The following is a 27,820-nucleotide window of genomic DNA, read 5'->3' as shown; positions in this document are numbered from 1 at the left end:
AACTGGCACACGATGAGTGAAATTCCAAAACTGAACTTCTGGATTCTTTTCCCAGTTATACAAACCCCAAGAGTCCCACCCCCCTGACCCCTTTGCTGGTCACATGGTCCCACGTTCTCCCAGTTCATTCGAATATCTTCCCGCCACTCCTCCTGCAGATGTGAACACCATCCGACCTTGACCGCTTGAAGAATGTTACCATACCCCTCAACCCCCCTTCTTCCCCTCAGGGGAAAAATGTGGCAGCGTCTGGAACCCTAAGGCCTAGTATGGTTTCCAGGCCTGACATAATACTGTGCAGAAGGATGAAATGTGTGCTTCCCTGAGCTGTGAGTGACATTAGATCTTATAATGAAGTTCCCAGATTAAATATAGAACGGAGATAGAGATAGCATCTCAGCCGCCCACAAGATATGGTTCCTGAGTCAAACATAGTGTCATGATCAGTTGCGGCTAATTATGGTCGCCTATTTTCTTTTTACTGTTAACTGTGTCTTCAGGACTATGAAGCTTTTCTGTTTCTGTTCTTAATGCCAAAAGTTTTGTGTTTTGTGGCAAAAATTAACAACTATCCTCCCTGTACTTTCCATAATGTTTTTGGACAATCTGTTTATTAGCGAGTGTATGTTTGGGTGCATTTTTCGTGAAACTTGAAAAAAAAATGCAAAAAAGTAATAATACAAGAAGTCCTAAATTTGAACAATGATTACCTTTTGACTTGGCCTTTCCTTTAGAACAGGGATGTCAAACTCAATTTCATTGCCGCATCAGGATTGTGTTTGACCTGGGATGTGTGGCCAGGGTGTGTGTGGCCAGCATAACATCACTTATGTCCGGGGGAAGGGGGCGCCTGTGGCGGCTCTGCCAGCGAAGACGGGCTCCCGAGCTCCGTTTTCGGTTGGGAAGGCCTCCTGCAACCCTTTACCAGTGAAAACAGCTCAGCAGGGCCACATGTGGCCCTCCCAAGCTTCATTTTCACTGGCAGAGGCACTGCGGGGTGCATGCAATTCATGGGCCTTGAGTTTGACACTCCTGCTTTAGAAGCTTAATGACCCACAATAGTGGCACATTACATTTATTAACAAAAGGGACACGGTGGCTCAGGGGCTAGGACGTTGAGGCTTGTCGATCGAAAGGTCGGCAGCTCGGCGGTTCAAATCCCTAGTGCTGCCGTGTAACGGGGTGAGCTCCCGTTACTTGTCCCAGCTTCTGCCAACCTAGCAGTTTCGAAAGCATGTAAAAATGCAAGTAGAAAAAATAGGGACCACCTTTGGTGGGAAGGTAACAGCGTTCCGTGTGCCTTTGGCGTTGAGTCATGCCAGCCACATGACCACGGAGACGTCTTCGGACAGCACTGGCTCTTCGGCTTTGAAACGGAGATGAGCACCGCCCCCTAGAGTTGGCAACGACTAGCACATATGTGCGAGGGAAACCTTTACCTTTACCTTTACATTTATTAACACACCAAATTAATTCTTCCCCAATCACTTGGGCTAAGCTAACTGATCTCTGTGAGAATCGGTCAAGGCAAGCTCACGTTCCAGTTTTCTTACCCTGTGTCTTGTGGTTTATGAGAAAATCCTCGTCCAAACCGGAACCGCAGCTGTTGGGTTGAGTGAGTCACAGATAACAGGAAGCTTGAGGCCAGCTCGCTGTTGCAGAGAGCAAGTAGCCACATACAGCTTTGAATGTGAGACCACTGAGTAAGAAATGGCCAGAAAGTAAAGGATCAACTTCTGCCTCTTTAAGAAACCTCTAAACTTTACAAGGTATGATAATTCAGCTTCTGTTGACCCTCCATTTTTTTGCCTTCTGGATTTTATGCTAGCCCACTTCTTTCTGGCAGGATAGACCGTTAACTCAGTTCAATTTCTCTCTAGATCACTTTTTTTTTCTTTTGTAAAAATGGAACAGGGAACAAAAGCGCTTCCTCAAATTACAGACATGACATTAAAAAAAACCTACAGAAAATGTCATGACACTTGGTATAGGTTTATGTAAACAATTTGGAACTCCCATAAAACCTATATGTTTTCATTTGTCTTAATTAAACTTAGTCCGGCTGTTCCCGGCCTCTCCAGGATCCCTTTGATAACCTTCTCTTAGTTTTGTTTTTCTGTGCAGAGGGGCAGATTTCTTAAGAAAGTGATCGGTTGCAATCTGCTTATTTGTATTTTCATTTTTAAGTGGCCTGTACCATGCTCTCTCTGTTTCTCGCATTAAAACTATTTTTAAGTCAAAAAGTCAAGCAAAGGAGAAAACTTTGTGAGTACTAAAGGGATCTTATAACAGCTGTTCAGATTAACACATTTTAGGCATCTGATGAAGTGAGCAGTGGCTCACAAGACCTTGATGCTTTTTAATAACTTGTTAATTATTGAAAAACTACCCACACTCCTGATTCTTGGCTATCATAGACTAACCCAGCTTTCTTGCAATGCGTAACGAAGGAGTAAGCAACTGGGTTTGAGCTGAAGACAAGATTGCTCTGGGTTGTAACCCTCTACTATAGGGTCCTGTTAAGACAAACCTGTCAAATTCATACATTTCATTTGTGTATTTATTTATTTTATGCTTGTGCACAACTTATTTATTTCCCTGAACGGTTGCAACTATACATTCTGTCTTGGTTGCTCCTTTGAAGACCAAACTTCTTTATAAACAAATAGTCCATAACTGTACGCAGTGATGCTAATTAGTGTGGGTAAAATCGCATTTGCCTTTTGTTTTCATCCACAAATTCCCCAACTGCAAGGTGCCGTGTTCTATGAAGTTTTGGAACTCTGCCATATATAATCGTATTTCCATTAGGAACAACTGATCTGTCACACTGGGAGCGAATTTTTTCCTCAATATTATATCCTCTTTTTTTAGGTGAGTTGCCTTCTGTTTTCACTGACCGCCTGGTTAGATTTGCAGTTGGCACACGCTAACTGTGCCAAAAAGGCATCACACTTTTTAAAAAGTATTTTTAATGAGAAGCAGATTGGTGTCTGTAGGAAAATTAGCAGTCAGATTAACAGCGTTGGAAGGGACATCTAGTCCAACCCCAAATCCAAGCAGGAGACCCTATAGTCCTTTTTTAAAGATATCTGTTTTTTCAGGAGATCAACACATCAGAAGTCTTTTTCTGTACCTGGATTGTAGTTCTACAAAGTAAGAAATTGCCAAAAATGGCTGATGAGACTTCTTACTGATCTCTTGTTTAAAACTTTACATAGAAGGTCTACTAAAACCTCTTGCCTGATATCAAATAATTGGTATGTGCTCCACTTATTATGGCTATGATAGCGCTGTCCCTTCTTTCTAGCTCTCCATCACCAAAAATAAAAATAATTTTAAAAGTATGGCTCCATTAGTGAAAAATTGTTGTGCTGCTGTTTCTCAGCCTTCTTTATTCTTATTAGCCATCACAATGAGCAATTTATAGCTTGTGGTAGCTTCATTTATTGGAAAATATTAAATCAGAGGTGTAATATTTTGGGATATATATAGAAATACATATGCTTGTAGACACCCACCCACACTAGGCTTTATATTAATTTTTCTCACAAAGTACGTAAATTTAATGTAAAAAATTCTGGTCTATCAAAAATTGTTCATTATTAGTGGAGACATAGGATCTCCTGCGCTGGCAGAATATCAAAAACTTCTCCCCTTCCCAGACATCTCTACCATTCACATTAAGGCCCAATATTATTATTTTAGAGATCTAGAACAGAAATTGGATTACAATTTTGGTTCTGAAAGAATAACAATTATGACCTTTTTTTTCTGATAATTTGTGAAACTGAAAACACTAGAGCATTGAAATAGAATTGGTACATGGTCTCTATGGCAATCACTGCATAGATTTAATCTGGGCATGCATCTTTGAGTCAGTTGTCAGGGTTCCAAGTAATAAATCCATACCAAGCAAGACTCCGAGGCATGTAGATTCCAAATAAAACAATACATTTATTTGGAATATATTGGCACATATCTGGTGAAAACCAACTCTAAGGTCTCCCGCGGTTTTCACCTAATTAAAAGTAAAAATTTTCCCACTTTCTCAAAACAGTCAGTCACATGGTCCAATCACAGAACGGGCTGGCAGCCGGGTGGCATCACTCCGCCTTCCTTCGACCAGGTGTGAGCATGTCCTTGGTTCCCAAGAGAAAATACGTTGTTTTGCCTAGATGTTCCCCCTCTGTCTCAATTCCCCTCACCCTGACCCTCAGCTCCAGTGTGGCAACACTGAAGCGGTTAAAAATGGCTTCAGTCAGGTCAGCTTCAGGGTTGACATCCGTATTGACTCCTGAAGATTGCCTGGAGAAAGACTTGGCAGGATTTTGGATTTATACACTGCCCGTCTCACTATCTGACTCTGAGCAATTTACAGATAAAAGCCATGAATATATATTAAAAAGATACAGTTAAAAAGCGGAGTTAAAAAGGCAGGGGGAGCGCCTCAACCTACCAACCATCTCCAAGGTTGCATATCATTCATAGAGCCCAAGCCTGTGGGAAGCCAGATCCTCACATTTTCTGGAAGGCCAGAAGAGTAAGGAGCAGCCTCAACTCTGAAGGCAACTTGTTGTATAGGGCAGGGTTAATTGCCAAGAAAGCTCCCTTGCCCTTTGTCCTTGCTTCTTTCTTCCAAGAGCCGAGAGATGTAACTGGTCCAAAGTCATCCAGATGGCTTCATGCCTAGGGCAGAACTAGAAATCATGGTGGCTCAGCAGACTAAGTGTCTGTTATTAACACAGCTGCTTGCAATTACTGCAAGTTCAAGTCCCACCAGGCCTAAGGTTGACTCAGCCTTCCATCCTTTATAAGGTAGGTAAAATGAGGACCCAGATTGTTGGGGGCAATAAAAGTTGACTTTGTATATAATATACAAATGGATGAAGACTATTGCTTAACACAGTGTAAGCCGCCCTGAGTCTTCAGAGAAGGGCGGGATATAAATTCAAATTTAAAAAAACCTGGTTTCTAGCTTGATGCCACACTTGGATCTTTTACACGCAAATCATTGAATACATGAACAATCAATGGCTTAGTTAATCAACAGCATCTTCTCACTTTATTCCATGCTGAAATAGTTTTTTTCTCTATTCCTTTTTCTCCCTTGAAATAGCACTTCACACTTAGACTTACATACCGCTTCACAGTGCTTTACAGCCCTCTCTAAGCGGTTTACAGAGCCAGCATATGGTCCTCTAACAATCTGGGTCCTCATTTTACCCACCTCGGAAGGATGGAAGGCCGAGTCAACCTTGAGCTGGTTAGGATCAAACTGGTGGCAGTGGGCAGAGTCAGCCTGCAATACTACATTCAAATTGCTGCGCCACTATGCCTCTATAATCTACAATCCAGTAAAGAGAGGTCTGTGAGAAAATCCCCAAACCTTCAAATAATTCCTAATCTTATATTTTTAAAACCGTCTTGCAAGAGAAAAGTTGATCAATGTGATCATAATTTCAATACTAAACTTTACTTTGGATGGGCTCTGGGAATTTGTGGGGGGAGGCACATTTCCTTTGAATCATTGTTAACTCCTGGCAACTATCTGGACAAATTTTATTTATTTATTTATTTATTTATTTATTTTGTCACAACAATATATGTAGGTATCATACAAAAAAAATTATATAGTATATAAACACATATATGAGTAAATATAAGGAGGCATAAGCATATATATATATGAAGAAGAAAATGTCTGCAGTTGCCCTCCAGCCCCCCAAAAAGCACAAGGGTTGGGCTGGTTGTTTTCACTTGCAATGGGGAGGGTTTCTGGTTGCCCTCCCTGATCATGAGCTGCACAATTTCCAGACCAAAGCTGTCATATCAAAAGTCCCTAGATTTTCTTCCTCACTGGGTATGATTCTTTCTTTCCGACTCCCTTTGTTCCCCTTGAGATGCTGGGCAGAAGCTATAGATCACTTGGAAAGCATATCTTTTGACTGCAGAAGTTTCCATATCTAAATAAATACGGCTGAAAACCTCCTGCTTAAAACCTCTGAAGGTGTTGTCAGTCAGTTTCAATAATATCAAACTAAATCAACCTGGGCACCCTCTTAATGTGTGGACTTATTAAGAATTCTGGAAATGCACCCCAAATATTTGACGGGCTTCTAGATAAGAAACTTGAGAATCGATAAATTTTAAAATTCTGTTTTAGCGACTCATTCTGTACCAAATTAAATAATTAGACTGGGATAAGTGGGAAGATGGATTTCCTAAACAATCTGGAGCATCATCAATCAATCTGAATGTATTCAGTTCACCTGTTCACTTTGGAAAACTTATTCAAATCAGCATTTATCAAAGATTTTTGCATGACCCTTCGCAACAGACTAACTTGGTTGCTTCTTTTCCCAACCTTCCAGATCTATTGGATTTTTCCTCTCTAATTGTCCAGTTAGTCTGACTATTTTAATTTCCCACAATGTCCATAATAGCTTTAATTTGGCACTGGGGTACAATTTGTACTTCTGTTATCCCAATTACTTTTAATATTTGCTATCGTTACATAACTACAGTATCTCATAACATACATCCTTTAGCTTCACAAAATCAATATAACATTTAAGCACAGTATAAAATAATATTTATTTAGTTATTGCATTAAAGCACACATTGCCCAATCTAAAATATCCCAAATGGTTTAGAATAGAAAAGCAGAGACTCTAAACTTCCCTCAAATGAACTTAGGAATGTAATACAAATGGAGAAGTTATCCCATTTCCCTCTTTTTTACCACCATGATATAGCTTCTTAAACATGGACATATAGTTGAGTTCAGTCACATCCATTTTTCAGTTTCTACCATTATTAATCTAAAAGACTCTTCTGTCATTCTACTTAGAGTGGAGTTTCTTCATAAACCAGGCAACAGGAAGTCAAGCATTTGAGAATCATCTCATTCAATGTCCTTGTGTGCCCCCCCCCATAAGATGAATAGTAACAGTGCCTGCCCAATCAATCACAAACTCAAAGGGACAATTAAATGCTGGGCAGAATATCCCAATGATTCCCATTCCTGCAGATGTCAAACATGCTGACAAAATGCATAGTGACCAGCAAGTGATCTGACCATGAAAAGGAGGGAACCACAATGTCCATCTTCACATCGCCTACCATCTTCTCTCATGAAAGTCAGATCTGTGAGCCTTTATACAAAGAGTACAATACTGCCTGCAACAAGTCCATGGAGGCCATAAAATACCAAGGACAGCCATTGAAATCTAGCACTTGAGGTTCCCCACCAGGCTATTTATGAGATCTAGAAATTCAAGTACAGCTGTTGCTGGGCTCCAATTTGACCCTCTGGACCAATGTTATAAAAAGACCCTTCCACCCAGTCATCCATATTCAACATCTGAATATGAATATCTGAATATTTACATCTTTATATATTTATATATATCTGAATATGAACATCTGAATATGAATCCAGAGATATTTCACAAGAAGAGTCCTCCACTCCTCTGCTTGCAATAAAATACCTTATGCCACCAGACTCCAAATTTTGGGCTTAGACAACTTAGAACTATGCAGACTTCAATCTGACCTAAGCATAGTACATAAAATTATCTACCACAATGTCCTACCTGTCAATGACTACTTCAGCTTCAACCACCACAATACACGAGCAAATAATAGATACAAACTCAAGGTAAACCGCTCCAAACTTGATTGCAGAAAATATGACTTCAGTAACAGAGTGGTCAATGCCTGGAATGTACTACCTGACTCTGTAGTTTCCTCCCCAAACCCCCAAAACTTTAAGCTTAAACTGTCTACTGTTGACCTGACCCCATTCCTAAGAGGTCCGTAAGGGACATGGATAAGAGCACCCGCATGCCTACCGTCCCTGTCCTAATATTCCTTTTTTACTTACTCTTTTCATGTATCCAAATTATGTTTATACTTTTACCCGTTATCTTATATATGATTAACAAATAAAATAAATAAAATTAAATCTGGTCAAAGGCAAAGTTTGGAGGAAAAAACCACCATCTCCTTCATCTACAGCAACCAGAGCCTAGGAGGACAAATTTCAGTCAAGGTTATGTTTCTAAGCTTACTAGGTTTCTCTGATAGAGGCCAAATCTGTATGCTCACTGTGGATAGGTGTGGTGGTCTAATTGTGCATTTGACCAACAACAGCCTGAGATCAAGATGACTAAGGATCAGGCTATCCGCAGACAAGTCAGATGGGCTAAAAGGATTGGAACCAGATTGCTGGTCCCTTTTCTCCTAAAATGACCCACCCAACATCTCCCATCACATTTTCCTCTAGCTCTCATTATGGATAACAATTCCCCAACATTTTCACCTTTCTGTGGTTTTCCAATCTCTCCCATATTTTCCCACTTTTGAATCACACTAAATCCAGAGCGTGTCCTCACCATCATTGTTCCATTCCATCTTCTTCCACAGTCTCAATCTGCTTTCTCTTCCCCACCTTCCCACTCTTACATAGGGGTGGTTTAGTCCAAGAGCTTCAGCAATGCACAAAATGGCCATCTCCATCTCCATTCCCTCCTCGCTGTTTCCACTTCCAAACCATGTGTTCTTCCTTTTGCTGTCAGACTTATATAGCCCTTCTTAAACATCTGCTACAACTTCTCCTTCATGTATATAAAACGTGAGGGGACCAGGGAAGAGAGTTTCCCTCTCTGGGTTAGTCCAATCCGAGTTTCAGATTTGACATCATTATTTATTTATTTTATTTATTTATTATTTAGATTTTTATACCGCCCTTCTCCCAAAGGACTCAGGGCGGTGTACAACCAGATTAAAACAGTACAATATACAAATTAAAACCACAGTTAAAATAACATATTCTATAAATGGCCAAAAATTAAAACCGTCAAATTTGACCCATAAATAAATACCCCAATTAAAATTATTAAAAGTTGAAAAATTTAAAAAATTTAAAATATTAAAAAATTAAGCCAGTCCCGCTTGAATAAACAAGTACGTTTTCAATTCACGGCGAAAGGTCCGAAGGTCAGGTAATTGACGCAAACCAGGGGGAAGTTCGTTCCAGAGGGTAGGTGCTCCAACAGAGAAGGCCCTTCCCCTGGGGGCCGCCAACCGACATTGCTTGGCGGACGGCACCCTAAGAAGACCCTCTCTGTGTGAGCGTACGGGTCGGTGGGAGGCATAAGGTAACAGCAGGCGGTCCCGTAAGTACCCGGGCCCTAAGCCATTAGGGAATGAGGATAGCATATTTTATGTTTATTGTGGTCAAAAGATTTGACTAGAAAGCTTTAACAGCTTTCAATGGTCCTATATTATAGATAGCTGGATGCTAAGTCTTCTGGTTGAAGTTGGGCTTTAGACAGCAGTTGGGATTGTTGCTGCTGTATCAGCCTCCCATTGTGCGGTGACACCTCGACTTGTTTCTGTGGCAGGGTTGACAGTGAAATCACCAACACTTACAGTTCTTTGTGACTTCCGTCTACCCCAGAAAACAAGAGTCTGGTGCATCTGAGGAGTTCATGGATACCTTGACAATCACAGACTTGATCCAAGTCTTCCAAGACTTGATACACACTAAGATGAAACATTAGATCTGGTTTGGGTTGGGGCAGTTGCAACATGTCCTGTAGAAGAACATTATCTTCAGTCCCTTATTATGGTCAGATCACACTCTGATTGCTTTCCATCTTGCCAATGCCCCATCCCCAAATAATATCTATGCATGGCATAAAAGGTGACAACTTCTTCTTCTTGTGCCAGATCCATCATCAGACGTTGGCGATCATGTTGACAATCCTATTTTTGTCACCAGCCGCAGGAAAAAGTGCTGCTGAGTTTTGTCCAAACCAGTCCCTTAAGTTTCAAAGCCATGATCTTCTTCTTCTGCCTGGACCTCGTTTGCCTTCAATCTTTCCCTGGAGGATTAAGTGAAGGATGCTGTATTTTTCTGGGTGTCGTATTACATGTCCAAAATGTTCTAACTTTCACTTTTTAATGGCTTTGATGATTTCCCTTTGCTTTCCCAAAGGCGACAACTAGCACTTTGAATTGCATCTGGAAAGAATCTGGGGGAAGGATATTCTATGTAAATAACCTGTTGAGCTCCAGAGGAAAGACAAGATATAAATCTAGCAATGAACATAATAAGGAAAGAGTTAAAGCTAACCCCTCACCATATCTACTGATTTCCCCCCTATTTTTGAATTAAGGCTCAAAGTGGTTGAAGATTGTATTCCTCACCTTCCTTGTCTCATCTATGTTGCTTTTGTCTTTTTAAAGCTGGAACTACGGTAAGGCCAAGCCATGGGCCAAGTGGAGCTGATTTGGGGTGCCTTCTCCTTGATGATTCTGGGGGCCCTTATCACCATGTGCATGAAATGTCAACAAACTGGTAAGGTCTTAATCCCTTACTTTGACTAGCTGAGATCTGAAACCCAGATTAAATATAATTTGACAGCTGAAATGCCATGTATTTGTTCATAAATAAAGGAGTCCCTGCAGATTTTACTCCGCTAGTTGTTGCCAAATATAGAGGGCAGGTTTGATCTCCATTTCAAGGCAATTGAGCCAGCGCTGCCAAATGACATTTCTGCAGTCATGTGGCTAACATGACATCATGAAGCAGTGTTACCTTCCCGCTGTAGTGTTACCTATTTATCTATTTGTATTTGCATGCTTTCAAACTGCTCGAATGGCAGGAGCTGGGTTAAGGATGGGAGCTCACCCTATCATCACATGGAGCTCAGGTCTCGAATGTGGGTGCTGGCTTTCCAGCTGACAAGCCCAGTGCCTTAACTGCTGAGCCACCGCACTGCTCATATATTTGTTCATAGGGATAATAAATTGAAACCAATCTCTAATATATAGTACAGATCACAGTAATCTCTTATAAAGACAAAGCAGTGGGTAAGAATTCAAATTTCTGGGCGTATGTTCACTAAGCCGTTTTATAAAAGCACAGATGTTCAAGCAACGTTTCACCCGTCTGTAAAATGGTATGATGATCTTCTCCAGCTCCCAACTCTGCAGATAGACTTGAATTGAATTGATTTTCCATTTTTCATCTCCCCTCTATTACTTCTTTAGTGGTTATTGCTCCTTTTTTTCCTTATAATTACATTTCAGCAGTTAAAACTCTCTCCTCTTTTTGTTTCTTCTCCATCTTCAGGGAGTAAACAGGAGAAGGCAAATGTGGACAACCAGAGAACTCAGTAAGTAGGGATCATTTTGACTGTCTTTCCTAGATTGCACTCCCAATGGAATGAAATGAATCCCAATGCAGTTAGATCTTTGGGGGTGCTCAACACTTTAAGAGATCAATAAAAAAAGCAACCAGTTCAAAGCACCTCCATGAACACCAACTAGCTATCAGAAGACATGACAACAAATCTTTCATCTCACAACGTATGGACAGACTCAGCGGTGGGTTCCACATATTCTACCAGTTCGCCCCACATGTGCACCAGTGGTGGGTTTCAAATTTTTTTACTTTCTTCCTTTTTCCTTGAAGACATTTCATTTCTCATCCCAGAAGCTTCTTCAGTTCTGAGAAGCAAAATGTCTTTAAGGAAAAACAAAGGAAGTCCAGGCTGCCTTTTGAAAAAGCACCTTTGAGTCAACTATGACCTGGATGACTGGGAATCTCCATAGACACTGATCCAAAGAGTTGACTCCAACCTGGGACTCCTCCACTGGAAAATATAAATGGTAAACATCAACAGCCCCTGTGTGCAGCTGAAAAACCACAACTCTTTTTATCTTACAATTTCTGGTTACTACTTCTCATCATTCCCGTGGCATATTTTGAACACAAAGAATCTTCCTTGGCATCTCTGATGCACTGTAAATTAATCCCTCTTCAGCTTGTCTTAGCCATGAAATAATAAACTTATTGTGGATTTTGGGGGACATGAGAAACCCTGGAAGTGTGAACGACACTAAAAGAGGCAGTTGCTAAACAAGGACTATCTGTAGGAGACAATAAATGGCCAATTCATTGCTAAGAACGATCAGATTCTCATGATGTAGGATTCAATGGGATGGTGTCCTCCCAGTTTCTCCTTATAGGCAACCTCACAAAAATAGGATTGATAAATTTGTTGTTTATTAAGACATTCTTACTTTTTTTGGGGAGGACTCCTGGACACTAAAAAATATTTTCCCTGATTTTTTTTTTCCAGGTATGAAGACCAACAGGATTGTGATGAACGTTCCTATTTAAGTAAGTGCCTGTTGATCCTCTCTCTCCTCCCCCCACCCCCATCTTAGAGGAGGCGAGCAAGTATTATCTCAGCTGCAGTTTTATTTTGCAAACAGCGGAAGAAGCTTTGTGGTCAAGTAGAAAATGGAGTTGTGGCCAGAAAGTAATGCACACCCCAGCCATCAGTGGAGGTCAAGTCCAGAAATAACAGTGAGGGTCTGATCCGAGGGACCAGTTACAAGCAGAAAGAACCAGCTGGAATTCCATGAATCTTTGAACCCTCTCTTTATTAGGGATCTCTTGGATCAAACCGGTGGTGGGATTCAAATAATTTAACAACCAGTTCTCTGCTGTAATGACTGGCTGGAGGGCGTGGCCATGGTGGGTGTGGCCAGGGGGTGTGACAGGCAGCACTCAGTCTCCTGCACCCTGCTGGGAGCAACAACGGGCCAGGGGCAGATGCGCCACTCCCCTGTGACCCGTTTTGGGCCTAGTAGGCCTCTCTGAAGCCTTCTAGGAGCAAAAACAGTCCATGGAGGCACCCCCCGTGCACCGTTTTTGTCCTAGAAGGCCTCCCTGAAGCCTCCTGGGAGCAAAAATGGACCATGGAGGGGGGCGCCACACATACTCCCCATGCCCTGTTTTGGGCCTAGATGGCCTTCCTGAACCTCCTGGGAATGAAAACAGGCCACGGGGGGGGGGAGTGCACCCCCCTGTGCCCCGTTTTGGGCCTAGTAGGCCTCCCTGCACTTACCTGGGAGCCAAAATGGGGCACGTGAGGACTCTGGGAGAGGCAGGACCAGGCAGAAATTTAACTACCAATTCGCCCGAACTGGTCTGAACTGCTGAATCCCACCACAGGATGAAACCAGAGACTAAGAAAGACACATAGTATGCAGACTGGATCTTGTATCGTATCTGTTACAGATACGACTCGGCTCTGCATCAAGCATGTACCCAGACTGATACTGTACTTAAGTGAACCAATCCTTTTTGAATTATAATTTGCCTCATTGCTCTTGAGGCAGAAGCTGAACAGTTTGAATTTGAAATCTGCTTCCTCTAAAATATTTACGAAAATATTTCTTTTATCAGGTTCTGTGTCAAAACAGTCACAGATGAAAGAGACATACCATACGCCAAAACAAAGGTAACTTGCCATGGAATATTTTGGTGCCCTCAAATTTACAGAAGTCAAATATTCTGCAGGTAGTCCTATAAAATTGTAGAGTCCAAATTTGGGGAGAAGGGGCTTGATTATTTTGGGAGGTGTGGTTCCTACTTCTTTGTTAAACATCCACAGTAGTTAGCAAATAATAATAATTCTCAGTGAGAGCAGAATCAAGAAAACTGAATTGGAAAAAATAATAACATATTAAAATCAAAATAGACAGATTATGGAAAAGATTTTACAAAGTCATTGCTATAGTTATGGTTGCCCTAAGGAGAAAAACACATGCATTTTTACAATAATGATGGTATGGCTGTTATAAAAATCATCCTTCCTGGGCCTATGACTATGTTCTATCTTAAGATGTTATTTGGATAATTGCTAGGTTCCTGTCTGGACCTTGAATTTCCAAAGAGTATCAGTCAAATATGTGATTCTTTTGGGGTTTTTTTATACTGTATTAGACAGAGATAGAAATAAAATGCCAAAACAGAGGTTGCGTATTTCTAGCAGGGCTACATTTTTTTGTATAAACATAAAGATAAACGTTCCCCTCACACATATGTGCTAGTCGTTCCCAACTCTGGGGGGTGGTGCTCATCTCTGTTTTAAAGCGGAAGAACCAGAGCTGTCCGAAGACGTCTCCATGGTCATGTGGCCAGCATGACTCAACGCCAAAGGTGCACCAAACGCTGTTACCTTCCCACCAATGGTGGTCCCTATTTTTCTACTTACATTTTTTATGTGCTTTTGAACTGCTAGGTTGGCAGAAGCTGGGACAAGTAACAGGAGCTCACCCTGTTATGCGAGACTAGGGATTCGAACCGCTGAACTGCCGACTTTCGATTGAAAAGCTCAATGTCTTAGCCACTGAGCCACTGCATCCCCCCCTTTTTTGGGGGGGGGGAAATAGGAGCAACCAAAGACTGAAAATCCAACCCTCACCAGAGATATTGGATGGAAATGAGATCCAATAGAACCAGAAAGAATGTGGTCCTTCCCTTGACTGGGTCATCTATAAGAGTAATCAGTGTATTTTCCTTCTTGGACCCTGATCTGAACCCAGATTGAAAGAGATCTTGAACAACTGCTTAATTCAGGGTCCTCTATAACTGCCATTCTATCACTTTGATTCCCGAATAGTTGGAACAAGGCATGGTTCTTTACCTCTCTCCTGACAAGTCTCTAGATAAAGTTTGGCAGATCTTGCCTATTGTTTTTTTTTTTTACTTCTGCTGAGCAACAGCCATGGTTTCATTTCTAAATCTGTCCTTTGTAGCAAAAGCAGAAAACTCAACTATAATGACATTGGTAAGTATAGTGCTGACCATTTCTTGATTAAAATAGCTATGGGGGCAAAATGGCTGGATTGCAGTACTGCAGGGCTAACTTACTGCTCACTGCTAGGAGTTCGATTCTGACCAGTTCAGGATTGACTCAGCCTTCCATCCTTCCGAGGTGGGTAAAATGAGGACCCAGATTGCTGGGGGCAAGAAGCTGACTCTGTAAACTGCTTAGAGAGGGCTGTAAAGCACTATGAAGCGGTATATAAGTCTAAGTACTATTTCTATTGCTATGTGCTTTTCTTGGTTATGGGAGCCCAACAGCAATATTTCAAAAATTAAGTAGTAAAGGGTAGAAACTTCTCCTGGGCTGAAGTTTCTGAAGGGTAGAAACCTCAGCAGGGCTGTCAAACTCCCAGCCCGTGGGCCGGATGCGTTATGTGCTGGCCATATCCCCAACCAATTTAGCGAAGGGGAAAAAAGTCCCGATGCATCACATGACACTGCCATGACGACATGAGTTTGACACCCATGGTTTACAGGATCAGTTTGTCCAGAAGTGGGATTCACTTGCCTTCCCTACTGGTTCACAAATGTGAGTGCATGCACTCGCTTTGTTTGCATGCGCTTCCTCTGTGCATGTGCATGGCCTTCCGCGCATGCTCTTTGCTTGCGCATTATATCCGGGCTTCCCGCAGTCACCACTATTGGTTCACCCAAACTGGACAGAACCAGTTGAATCCCACCTCTGAGTTAGTCACTCTAGCTCTAGCAAATAAATTTTGGATTCAGCCTCTGTTACATTTTTCATGATGCCATCAGGAATGTGATGAACTTTCTGATATAAGCCGGTGCTTGACTTTTTTTTAAAAAAAGGGATCATTTTGCCAGCCCCTTTCAGCTGTAGGGAGTGGAGAGGAGAATACATTGGGGAAGAGAAAGACTTACCCCCAATCACAGATAATTAATGGTCTCTAGTTGTAATTTTTCAGAAACCAACAGCAAGTCCAGATTTCAAAACATCACAACAGGTAAATGTCCAACTTCAGGCCAAACAAACCAAGAATGACTGAGTAGTCACTTAAGTAGCATTTATAGAAATACGTTCTGACATGGGAGCCCGACATAACTGAGCATTTGCTTGAGATATCTTTCTACTTCTGTTGTTTAACTTGGACACATATGAAGGCAAAGTTTCACTTGTTTTCCAACACCCTACATTTCTCCCAAAGCCTTCTAGAGGAATTCTAGCAATTCTTCCTTACCAGAAAACCATCATTCCTCTTTGTTTTGTACCTAGAACAGTGATGGTGAACCTATGGCAGGTGTGCCGGAAGTGGCACACAGAGCCATCTCTCCGGGGATGGCAGCTGTCTCCCACTGCTTTTCCGGGTTCTGCCGTTCACATGTGCGCCTGTTAGCTGGTCTTCGCGCACGGGGTAGTACCAGAAACAGGAAGAGCAGCTCCCTGGCACAAATGCACACGCTAGGAAGCTGAACCTCTGGTTTCTGGCATGCACATGCACAGTGGCCAGCTGGTCTTCACATGCACATGCATGCCAGAAACTGGAATACAAGGTGACCGGCCTGCATGCACACGCCAGAAACCAGAAGCTCAGCTTCCTAGTGTGCACATGTGCACCAGTGAACTGCTCTTCTGGTTTTTGGCGCTCCTGTGCATGCGTGCCAGGGAGCTGCTCTTTCAGTTTCCGGTGCTCCCCCACATGCATATGTGCTCCCATTTTAGCACTCGGTGCCGAAAACGTTCACCAACAGGGACCTAGATTTCTACATCTGTCTCTGGCAGTGGTGGGTTGCCCCTGGTTTGGACTGGTTCTATAGAACCGGTAGTAAAATTGATGGGAGGCTCTGCCCACTGACCCGAATGTTATCAAAAGTGATTTGCGCATGCGCAGAAGAGCGCGCGCACATGTGAGTGGAGCGAGCACGCGGGCATGATACGAATCGGTAATAGAGGTAAGTAGAACCCACCCCTGGTCTCTGGATACTGTATTTTAGGAAGGACAATGACAAACTGGAGCCCGTCTAGAACAAAGCAGTACAGATGATAAAGTATCTAAAATCAAAACTTTTTTTTTGTAACTAAACAATATTTTTAAAAAAACCCTGTAAAAAGTAAAATTACAAAGTCAGAAAAGAAAACAGTTATCTTGTTTTTTATATTTATCAGCAGTTATTGGTTTACCACAGGGGTAAAATGCTCCTGGTTCAGACCGGATCGCCTGATCCGGTAACGATGGCAGTGAGTGGTTCGGAGAACTGGTAAAAAAATCCCTGCCCCCACCCCACCCCAGCCACGTGATCATCAGAGGTTGGGTTTTTTTTACTTTTAAAAGCATTTTTTCTTCAGCCAAAGAGGTTGTAGAAAAAATGATTTTAAAAGTAAAAAAAAATGGCCACACCCACCCAGTCACATTACCACCACCACCACCAAGCCACGCCCACAGAACCGGTAGTAACAAATTTTACATTTTACCCCTGGTTTACCAACGAATTCACTGCAGTGCCATAATATAAATAATACAAGATATTATTGTAATATATCATAGATTCTCTGCCATAGCAATACATATTGCTCTTAATTCTGAAAGGAAAACCTTATGAGGAATGTTTGGAGTTGTTAGGTATTTTTAGTTGAAGGAGAAATCTGTGGGGAGATACGGCATTACTAATCAAGTATCTGAAGGGCTGCCATGTAGAAGGCAATTAATTCAGGAAATAATAGGTTTAAATTACAAAATAGATTTAGTTTGGATACCAGGAAAACATCCTGAGAACAAGAGCTATGCAACAGCCTGCAACAGGAGATGATGGACCCTCTTTGGATTATTGGAGATTATTTTAAATGCAGCTTTCAGCTCTTATATTTTATGGACTGGTGGATTGCTTTAAAAAAAATCTGGTGCTGAAGTCTCTCTGACTTGCTTAAATTTGGATCTACTACAGGTAATCCTCGATTTACGACCACAATGGAGTCCAACATTTCTGTTGTTAAGTGAGACATTTGTTCAGTGAGTTTTGCCCCATTTTACGACCTTTGTTGCCACGGTTGTTAAGTGAATCACTGCAGTTGATAAGTTAGTTGTTCAGTGAATCTGGCTTCCCCATTGATTTTGCTTATCAGAATGTCGCAAAAGGGGATCCCACGACCCTGGGACACAACAATGGTCATAAATAAGAACCAGTTGGCAAGCATCTGAATTTTGATGGGCATGCTGCAAAGGTTGTAATGGTGAAAAACAATCATAAGTCACATTTTTCAGTGCTGTTTGTAAGGTCACTAAATGAACTGTTGTAAATTGAGGATTACCTGTAATCCATTTTCAGCCATTTGGATGTTCAGATTTACCTTGTATACCACAAGCAATTTATCTACCTGATCTAGGTATTAATCCATACACTGTCTTTTCAGAGGACGATTCTCAAACAGAGGACAATTCTACTTACGTGTAAGTTTTCTATCAATATAATCTTTGGGGTCTTTAGTTGGAACTTTTATCATTTTAGGCATATAGATGAATTTATTTTTACTGGTGACCACTGTACCATTGTGTAATCCTCACTTCCAAAGGCCGTGGTCCATCTTCATAGAGTTTAAAGAATTAACAAGCCTATATATTACCGTAAAAAGGCTTGTTAAGTCTTTAACAAGCTTAAAGTTAAAGTCAGGTTAAATTTAATGGTGAGGGAATGCCAAAATAACAGGATAGTAGTACAAAAGTCCCCTAACCTCACTTTCTGTGAGTAGCCTTTCCTAGAAATCTCAATGGCTGTGCTGGTTGCAAATTCTGATTTCATAATCCAATCCATAATCCAATCCATAATCTGGAAGGCTCTGCTACATCAAACTGCATCGTATTCCTACTTAACTTGGAAAAAGCATTTCTAAATAAGGTCACTGTTGTTGTTTTTTTCTTCCTATCCCCTTTTTGTTTTGCAGTATTGTTAGAGTGGTTACTGTCATCGTAGAGAGCCTCAGAAAAAACCACCTTTGCTCAGAATTCTTGTAAGAAATATTAGGGAAGAGAATCACTGAATTTAACCATGTCCTAAGCCAGGGGTCTCCAAACTTGGCAACTTTAAGACTTGAGGACTTCAGCTCCCAGAGTTGAAGTCCTCAGGTCTTAAAGTTGCCAAGTTTGGAGATCCCTGTCCTAAATTTTCTGATTCTCTTGTAGAACCATAAAGCATCCTTCTCTAGCCAAACATTTTGTGTGAGTGTGTGTGTGTGTGTGTGTTTCAGCTTCACCTTCCAGAATTCATTAATTCAATTTGGTACCAGGTTGGGGGAAAACTGTGCAAAACCGCCCTTCCAAGCCAAGAGAATATTTTGATGGCAGAACAAAAGATGCAAAGGGGCAGTGGGTGCCTCTTCACTGGATGTTTTCAAGCAGAAGTTAGACAATTGTCTGTCTGAGATGCTCTGATTAATTTGATGGCACCGTCCAACTTCTATGGAGCACCCCACTCTGGAGAAGATATGTAGAAAAGAATTTCTCGTCAATAGCACCTTAGCTCAGCCTTCTGTCATCGGCTACCCTTTGAATATGTTGCAGCTGTAAATTCCAGAGTTTCCAACTGTTAGCAGTGATGGCTGGGCATGTTGAAAGATTCAGTGGCAATGTATCCAGGAGATGGCAGGTGGTGTAATTTATCATTTGCCTTTGCTTTTTTTTTTTTTTGCAGGTTAGAGCATGCTTGAGTATGAAAGGAGATCTAAGAGTTATTTCCACCTGATGAAGATGGGGGAAGTTTGAATCCCCACTCAGACTTGATAGCTCAGGCTGAGTAATTTTTGTTCAGCATTTTATCTTAGACCTATTTTGTAGGCTTGCTGAGAAAATAGTTTTGATAGGATCTGGGACTCTTTGAACAAGGATATCGCATGTGTGAGAAAGAGCAAATTATTTATGATTCTGTTTGTGGCTTGGGTGGCTCTGATTCAGGATGGGAAATCAACCACAGGCATTGATATTTCATTGATATTCCATTTTTTCCCAAACCCCTGCTTTCACCCCTTTTCCATTCTAGTGAACCCCTCTCTTCACATCATGACTACAATTGGCAAAAAGTCACAGGACTATCAAGTGGTAAGTGGACAAGACAAGTTAAGTAACCCATAACCTATAATCCACTAATTTCTGAGGGGTTTTTGGTGGTCACTGAGCTTGGTTCCTTTCTTGCAGGCGTTTTATTATCCAAATTAGGCAGGGGTGTCAAACTCGCATCATCACGTGAGGTATTGTGACTTTTTCCCCTTCACTAAAACAGGGGTGGGCATGGCCAACGTGTGACTCATCCAGCCTAGTGGCTGCGAGTTTGACACCCCTGAAATTAGGTAACATTATGCCAAACTAGGGTGATGTTACTTAGTTTGGGTAATGAAACATCTGCAAGAAACCACCAAGCTCAGAGAATACAAAGGATCCCTCATTTCAACCCTGAGGTACAAATATTCTCCTTTATTGGTACCCGTTAATTTCTGTGTGGCAATTGCACCAAGTTATTTTCAATTTTTGTTAACCAAACCTAGCCTAGGAGGAAAGTACTGGTAGTTTTCACTTTACGACTATTGATTTAGCAACTGTTTAAAGTTATGGCAATGCTGAGCAAAGGCCTGCAATATCCCTGTGGTCACATGGTCAAAAATGTGGGCGTTTGGCCACTTACAATGTTTCAACTCCCCCGCCTATCTCCTCCCCATCTATGCCTTTCTACCTTTTGCCCGCCATGGCTTCTGCTACCCTAACTGACCCTTCCTTGTCATCTTTTTGCTCTTTCCGCTGACCAGATATAGCCAACTTGACCCTTTGCAAAGGCAGCTGTTGGCTCCATGAAGCTTTCTTCCCCAAGTCACAAGATTTGGGGAAGATGGCCTCACATAGCCAGCGAGGCCTCACATAGCCAGGAAGGGAAGAAAAGCAGAAAAAGGTTAGATGTCTTTCAAAGGAAAAAAAGTCATGGAAGGAAAAACTGTCAGGAGAAGGAAAAAAAGAGAGTATTAGAAAGAGAAAGGGCAACTCAATACTATTCCTTTGTGGCACCAGTGGTTCTAGTCAGCTGGTTCTATTCAGTTCAGTCAAACTGGTAGCGGCGGTGACAGGAGGCTCCGCCCACCCACCTGGACATCATCATGTCCCATTTTTGACATTGCGCATGCGTGGAAGTGCGCAGCTGCCTGGCAATGAGCAAAGGGATGTGTGTGTGTGTTTGGCCAGCAGAAGGAGCAAAAAGGAAGGAAAATGGTGAAGGTCAGCAGGGGTGGCAAAGGACAGGGAAGCAGGGGCCTTGGAGTGCAGGGTGGGCTGGGCTGAGGCAGCTTTGCACCATACAGACAAGAGTACCTGAAGCTTCCTTAGGCATTGTGGCTTTGTGCTGTGGCTTCTTAGGACGTGTGGCATCACTCCATGCTGCTGGGGCTTTCTCGGGTGCTGTGCAGGGGTGGTATTCACTTACCTACCGGTTCGCAAATGGGAGTACACGCGCCACCTCCGCGCATGCGCAGAGCGTCAAAAATGGGATGTGATGACATCCGGGTGGGTGGGCGGAGCCTCCTGCAGCCGCCGCAACCAGTTCGTCTAAACTGGATAGAACTGACTGACTAGCACCACTGGTGCCAAAAAGGAATAGAGTTGAGGTGCCCTTTCTCTTGCTAATACTCTTTTTTTCCTTCTCCTGACAGCTTTTTCCTTCCATGACTTTTTCTCCTTTGAAAGACATCTAACCTTTTTCTCCTCTGTATAACACTTCCCTTCCTCCTCTCCTCTCTGACATTGCCTTCCTTCCTCTCTGAAGACGCGAACGATGGGTTGCCTCTCAAGGAGCATGTTCATACAAAGGTCACCATGGGATGCACATAATGGGTAAAACCATGATCATCCTCCTTAGCTGCATTAGGAGAAACATCTGTATAATAGCAGTAGCTCTTAGCACTTAGACTTATATACAGCTTCCCAGTGCTTTAAAGCCCTCTCTAAGCTGTTTACAGAGTCAGCCTATTGCCCCCAACAATCTGGGTCCTCATTTTACCCACCTCCGAAGGATGGAAGGCTGAGTCAACCTTGAGCTGGTGAGAATCGAACTGCCAAACTGCTAGCAGTCGGCAGAATTAGCCTGCAATACTGCTTTCTAACCACTGCCCACCACCACATGCTGTGGTTCTTTACTACTTCAATGCTTTTTTTTTTCAATCTCAGCTTTCCCTCTCTTTTAGATGATGATTCTCATGGATACCAAAATGTGATTGGGACAATCAAAAGCAATAGACGTAAGTTCTTTGGATAATGTTCCTTTCCTGTATCAAGCCAAATAGTAATCTGCCCCATTCAATTGCAACTGCTGTTACCCAATATGACTACGAACTCGGATATGAAGATCTGCAGTCTCACATTCCAGTCATGTACCTTAAAACTTTCTCTAGTGGACTGGGAGACTGTTTCGTCTTCTGGTTTCTGTTACAGAAAGCACTTTCCAATGAAGATATGTACGATAATATACCTCAAAACTAAGCATCCCAAAAGGCAGGGGTGGGCTGCTGGGGGTTTGCAGGGGTTCGGGAGAACCTCAAGCTAAGATACTGTGCAGTTCAGAGAATCCCCCAAATCCCAGTCCTGACTAGCCCCGCCCACTCCTTCCTGTCCCTCCCAGGAGTCCCCATGTGGCCCTTTTGGATGCTCACGGATGCTCGGGGAGGGCGAAAAAAAGGCCTACCGGAAGTTTGGGAAGGCCGGAAATGGGCCCGTTTCTGGCCTCTGGAGGCTGGGGAGGCCATTTTTGCCCTCCCGGAGGCTCGAAGAAAGAGTCCGGAGCCCAGGGCGGGCAAAAAGCTGCCCCCCCTGCCATGGTGCAGGAGGTCGACTAGGCCACGCCATGGCCACGCCCACCCAGCAACCGGGCAGAGAACCCCTTGCTAAAATTTTTGAAGCCTCTGTCAAAAGGTTTTTTTTTTCTAAAAACAACTGGACTTTCTTCATTTTTTTCCCCTTTGATAAAAATTTGCTTCTCATCCAAGAAGCTTTTTCAGTTCTGAAGAACTAAAGAAGCTTCTTGGATGAAAAGTGAAACAATTTAAAAGGGAAAAAAACTAAGACAGTCCAGTTGCCTTTTAGGAAAAAGAAGCACCTTTGGGAAAACCAGGACCTGGATGATTGAGAATCTTCGTAGACATTCGATATTAAGCATTTTTCACCTTGCCCAAGCCACTCAGTTCCACTATGCACCCGCTAAAATTCCAGTCACCTGCAGGGATGGAAGGGATGTCAAAAACAGGAAAAATGGTAATAAGTGAGGTAAAAAAAATTCAAAAATAGTAACCCGCTATTTACATCTCCTTGTCTCTTTTATTTTCTCTAGTTTTGGCAGATGAAGACATCTATGAGAACAACCTAGCAATTCAGATATGGAAGCAGGCACAGATTTCAGGTAAACTCAGCCCCGAGAATTCAAAAGCAGAGTTGTTCAGTGGATGAAAAAGGATTACAGTGGTTCTCAACCTTTTTTTCACCACAACTCCCCTGTAAATATCTTTTGTGGCCAGATGCCCAAGACTCAAGATTTAAATTATAACATTTCTTTAAGCCTTCGCGGATCCCGTGACGACACTGTGTTCACACACAGGTCTGTGGACCACGGGTTAAGAACAACTAATCTATTACCAGAAGGGGATTCTACTGGTTCGGGACAGTTTGGGCGAAGCGGTACCGCTGATAATCAGCTGGGAGTGAACCAGTTTCACCGCAATGATGGGCCCCACCCGCCTGCCCGCGCTATTTTCCTACCTTTATCTTCTCAGCTGATTCGTGCGGCAGAGTAGATTGCCGCGCCTCAGCTGTGTTTCTCCTCCAAAGAAAAGCGGAAGTGAAGATTTCTTCAAACTGCACACACACGCACAGCAAAGTGTGCAATCACCAAACTGGTTGTTAAACCGGGAGGATCTCACCACTGTCTATTACAAATACTTCAACTGAAGCCAATAAATGCTATCAGTGATCTTGGCTGATAAAAGGCTGTGACCTATGACATAAGAAAGGCTGGAATATAGGAGGAGAATAGGAGCTAAATTCAGTAGGATCTGAAAGATTTAGGATTGAGGGCACTATTACATAGGAGGTGCTGTCAGGATTAGTTGACATTTTATAGGAGAAAATAACAGAATCTCCAAATCCTTAAACACCTGAAGGTTTTATGGTCTGTATATTATTATTTATAGTGTTGCATTGGCCTCCAACCAATAATGGCGGCAAAGTGATAGAACATCAGTTGCCTTCTCGTTTTTACCTGGATATTTCAGTACTGCTGTGTAGCCCTAACAAGCTTCTTGTTCTGTTCTGCTTATGCATAATTATTTTCTCTCTCCAGAAAGCAACAGTGCTAATTGTGAAGAAGAATCCATTTACATCAATGCAGAACAATATAGCAGGTAATTATGCAGACAGGTCGTGCTCTCCTGCACTGGGAAGGATACAGTATGCGTGCAGTCATTGTCAACGGGAATCCCTAGTTGTTGTTGTCTTCTCGAAAGAGATAAAAATAATTCTAAGTAATTTAATGCGAAAGTATGTTTTTAGAAAGTCTGTTTCAAAATCTGGCAAATTCTATTGAAGGAATCTTAAATGTAGTTTCCATTCTAAAACAAAGCAAATTATTTTCTTTTCAAGCTCTAATCAGTGTATTCTCAACCTTGGCAATTTTCAGATTGACTTTAGAAGTCAATTTGACTTCAACCCCCAGAATTGGGGCTGGGGAATTCTAGGAGTTAAAGTCCACACATCTGAAAGTTGCCAAGGTTGAGGAACACTGCTCTAGTTGTATGATGACATTGGTGAATGTTGTCTGTAGAAAACTTAGGTTATCAGAAATCAAATCCACTAAAGGGATTCAGTGATAGAAGTGGGTATGGATAGTCCTTGACTTATGACTGGTCACTCAGCAACTGTTCAAAGTTACAATGGATTGCCCCAAAAGGTATCTATGACCTGGATCCAAAGTTCCAAAAATGGCTGCCTACCCTGCAGTCAAGTGACTGTATTTTGGACACTTGGCAATCAGTCTATATGTAGTATCCTGGGGTCACATGGATGCAATTTACATCGTTTTTGCAAAAAACAAACAAACCAGCATTTACTTCTGGTTCTAGCAATAGCAACAGCACTTAGACTTATATACTGCTCCATAGCGCTTTACAGCACACTTTGAGCGATTTACAAATTTCAGCATATTGTCCCCAACAATATGGGTCTTCATTTTACCAACCTTGGAAGGATGGAAGACTGAGTCAACTTCGAACCAGTCAGGATCAAACTGCTGGCAATGGGCAGTTAGCCTGCAATACTGCATTCTAACCGCTGCGCCACCATGGCTCCTATAAAACTGTCTATGATGAATAATAGGTTCACTTAACAACTGCCACAAGAAAAAAATATAAAATTGGGTCAGTAACTAATGACCTGTTTTATGGCCATAATCAGTTATGGTCATAGATTTAGGACTATCTGTATAAGGCAAGACTGTGGTCATACTGCCCATCAGCAGCTATTGCGATTAAGTGTAGGAGATCTGGTAGTATCTTTTCAGACCCACACATTTGTAAGTGTGAAAGAGTGCTACCAGATTCTTCCTGGTGTTTTGGTTACCAGAGCTTCCCTCCAAAACCATCTAATGCAGGGATGTCAAACTCGCGATGTCACGGCAGTGTCACGTGACATATGGGAACTTACCCCCCCTTTGCTAAACCGGGCGGGGCCAGTACACGACACATCTGACCCGCAGGCCGTGAGTTGACACCCTTGATCTAATGTGATTTCCAATTGCATTAAAAATATATTTAAACCGCATCCTGAGAATTAAGTTACATTTTTATTTTCCCAGTTCTCAGGATAGATATGCCAATTTGTGAGAAATTGGTATCCTAAATTTACTTCTTTTTAATTGGTTAACCTGGTATCCAGGCAGTATCTTTCCACCTGTGATTGAAATCTTCAAGGGCCGAAATCCAAAAGGAATGAAAGCATCCCGCCAACATGCCAGAAGACCGGATAACACCACTGAACTGGTTTACAGGATTGTCATACCTTGCTCTTTCAATATCTTCCTGGCCCTGCTTGTCAGCATCTGTTATTTCTGACTTACTTTGCAGACCTTAATATAATTTATCACAATCTCCCAGATAGTGAATCTCACTTTGGCAATATTTATGAGGCATGTATGGACTTTAGGATAATTTTTAGAAATCTGCAGAAATGACAAGCCTCCACATCATTAATTAAATAAAATGTGAATAATAGTGTTAAGTCTCTGTTTTCATTCCTATATTTGTTTTGGGGATAGACACTCACAGCAACACATTACTGTCGCATTACTGATTGTATTATTATAGTTGGATGTGCAGTAAGACAGGTATTTAAACTGCATTTGGCATTTGTGTCCACCTATCGAGTCATCCCCAAGGACCTGGGATAGGCAAATGTTCTTTAACAGTATTAAAGGTATCGGACTTCCGGTTTGGCACCGTAGGTGATGGCGGTGATCTTTACGATCACCAACCTCTGGATTATGTGGAATCGCTAGGACAGCTTAAATCTGCTGTCCAGCGGTTCGGAAAACCCCCTCTTCGGGAGAAGGAGAAGGTGGTGAGCTGAGGGCAGAGGTTGAATTTCCCTAAAGCCCCTGAGAAAAAAGGGGTTTGAAGGGTTAAGTTCCCTCCAGTAACCCGAAGTGCTCCAGATCCGAGGATTCTTCTGCTTTGGCGGAACCAATCACCACGACCAAACGCCGAGATTTATTTTGGACAATAAAGGATTATACCGGACAGAACGAAAGTGGGAGAACTTTATGCAAGTAGCCAAGCCGATTCCTCGATACTTTGTAACAAGCTTGAAAACAGTAAAAAAATGGAGGCGAATTGTTAACAAGTTAACGAGTGGAAAGCGAAAGTGATACTTTCAGCGTTTGCCGTCTGCAGTTGGTAATTTGCATGTTACTTGCTGCTTTACTCTTTAACTCTTTGCTGCCTGCTGATAGAATCTAGGGAGATTTTTAAATACTGCTTTAAAGACTGTGTTTCTTAGAGGTTAAGAAGATTTAAAGTGAATATTAAGTTGGAAATAAATAAATAAATAATTTTATAGAAGATGGCAGCCAAACAATTAAAGTCTACTGTAACAAAGAGCTCTGGAACTTTATCAGCTGGTGCCTCTCCAGCTCATACAGCAGAGACTAGAACATTGAATTTAGAGGCGTTACAAGAGAACTTAAAAGGCTTTATAGAAGAAAAATTTAAAGTAATAACTGATGAGATGTCTGAAATGAAAGAGCAGATATCAGAAATTCAAGTGGGAAATAAAGAAGTTAAAGAAGGATTTGTAATGGCAGTACGAAGTTTGGCAACGAATGTGATTTTATTGGAAGAGGAGGTTGAAGAAATTAAGCAACATAATTTAAAATTAGAAAATAAAATGGATGAATTTCAAAGTAAAATGGAAAAAACAGAGGATGAAATAGTTTTGATACAATATAGAAATATGGAATTTGCTCTTAGAATTCGAGGTTTGAAAGAAAATAAGGAAGAGAATTTAAGGGAAATTTTTTCTGAAGTATTTGCTGAGATATTAGCAGCTCGTCCAGCAGATGTGGCTTATCAAATTGATAAAATATATCGTGTGAATTCTTGGATAGCAAGGCAAAAAAAGTTGCCAAGGGATGTTGTTATTTATTTTACAAACAGAACAGTGAGAAATCAGATTTTGCAAGCTTCATATAAGGGGGAGAAGATTCAGATTGCTGGTCAAGATATTTTGATATTAAAGGAAATTCCACCAAAAATGTTAAGGGCTAGGAAGGAATTTGCCTTCCTGGTGAATGAACTTAAAAAACATCAGATTGAATATAGATGGGATATTCCAACTGGTATAATAGTATATTATGCAGGGAAAGTACATCGTTTCAATACAGTTGGAAAAGCAAGAGAATTTTATGTTGAGGTATTAAGTTGGAAGTCTTCCCCCATTGGAAGCTAGAAGAAGGGAGGCTGAAGTGAAGGAAAGAGAAGTGAAGCAGGTACAAGAACAGATTGTGATGGAAGAAGATTTATTACAAGTGTTGGAAATACCTACGACGGGTTTAGATTCAAAAGAACAAAGGCTGACAAGAGCTGCTGCTAAACGCAAGGAA

The 27,820-nt window shown here is 41.8% G+C and overlaps 1 protein-coding gene across 3 annotated transcripts; it reads left to right on the top strand.

Annotated features, from left to right (window-relative positions):
- The first annotated feature begins 244 nt into the window (after nucleotides 1–244).
- On the top strand, nucleotides 245–25,934 carry LAT2 (linker for activation of T cells family member 2). Of its 3 annotated transcripts, none has more exons than XM_058164336.1 (13): nucleotides 245–1,769; nucleotides 10,258–10,369; nucleotides 11,147–11,189; nucleotides 12,159–12,199; nucleotides 13,274–13,328; nucleotides 14,629–14,660; nucleotides 15,625–15,663; nucleotides 18,066–18,102; nucleotides 19,685–19,743; nucleotides 21,867–21,920; nucleotides 23,006–23,074; nucleotides 24,011–24,071; nucleotides 25,600–25,934. In XM_058164336.1, exons 2-13 carry the CDS (start codon nucleotides 10,282–10,284, stop codon nucleotides 25,622–25,624), a joined length of 603 nt encoding a protein of 200 aa, XP_058020319.1. In that variant the 5' UTR covers nucleotides 245–1,769; nucleotides 10,258–10,281; the 3' UTR covers nucleotides 25,625–25,934. The 3 variants fall into 3 exon arrangements, with proteins under 3 accessions (XP_058020319.1, XP_058020318.1, XP_058020321.1); XM_058164335.1 differs by having other exon boundaries at nucleotides 25,520–25,616; XM_058164338.1 differs by lacking the exon at nucleotides 15,625–15,663 and having other exon boundaries at nucleotides 25,520–25,616.
- The last annotated feature ends 1,886 nt before the right edge of the window (nucleotides 25,935–27,820 follow it).

This window comes from Ahaetulla prasina, chromosome 1, assembly GCF_028640845.1.
Source record: "Ahaetulla prasina isolate Xishuangbanna chromosome 1, ASM2864084v1, whole genome shotgun sequence".
In the NCBI taxonomy this organism is placed as follows: Eukaryota; Metazoa; Chordata; class Lepidosauria; order Squamata; family Colubridae; genus Ahaetulla; species Ahaetulla prasina.
Note: the sequence above shows the minus strand (reverse complement) of the source record. Positions and strands in the feature narration are given on the sequence as shown.

Bases quoted from the DNA above. Each gene is read 5' to 3' on its own strand.
- LAT2 (XM_058164335.1), top strand. From the start codon at position 10,282: ATGGGCCAAGTGGAGCTGATTTGGGGTGCCTTCTCCTTGATGATTCTG. The intron at 13,329-14,628 runs GTAACTTGCCAT...TGTCCTTTGTAG, and splicing joins TACCATACGCCAAAACAAAG to CAAAAGCAGAAAACTCAACT. The intron at 18,103-19,684 runs GTAAGTTTTCTA...TTTCCATTCTAG, and splicing joins GAGGACAATTCTACTTACGT to TGAACCCCTCTCTTCACATC.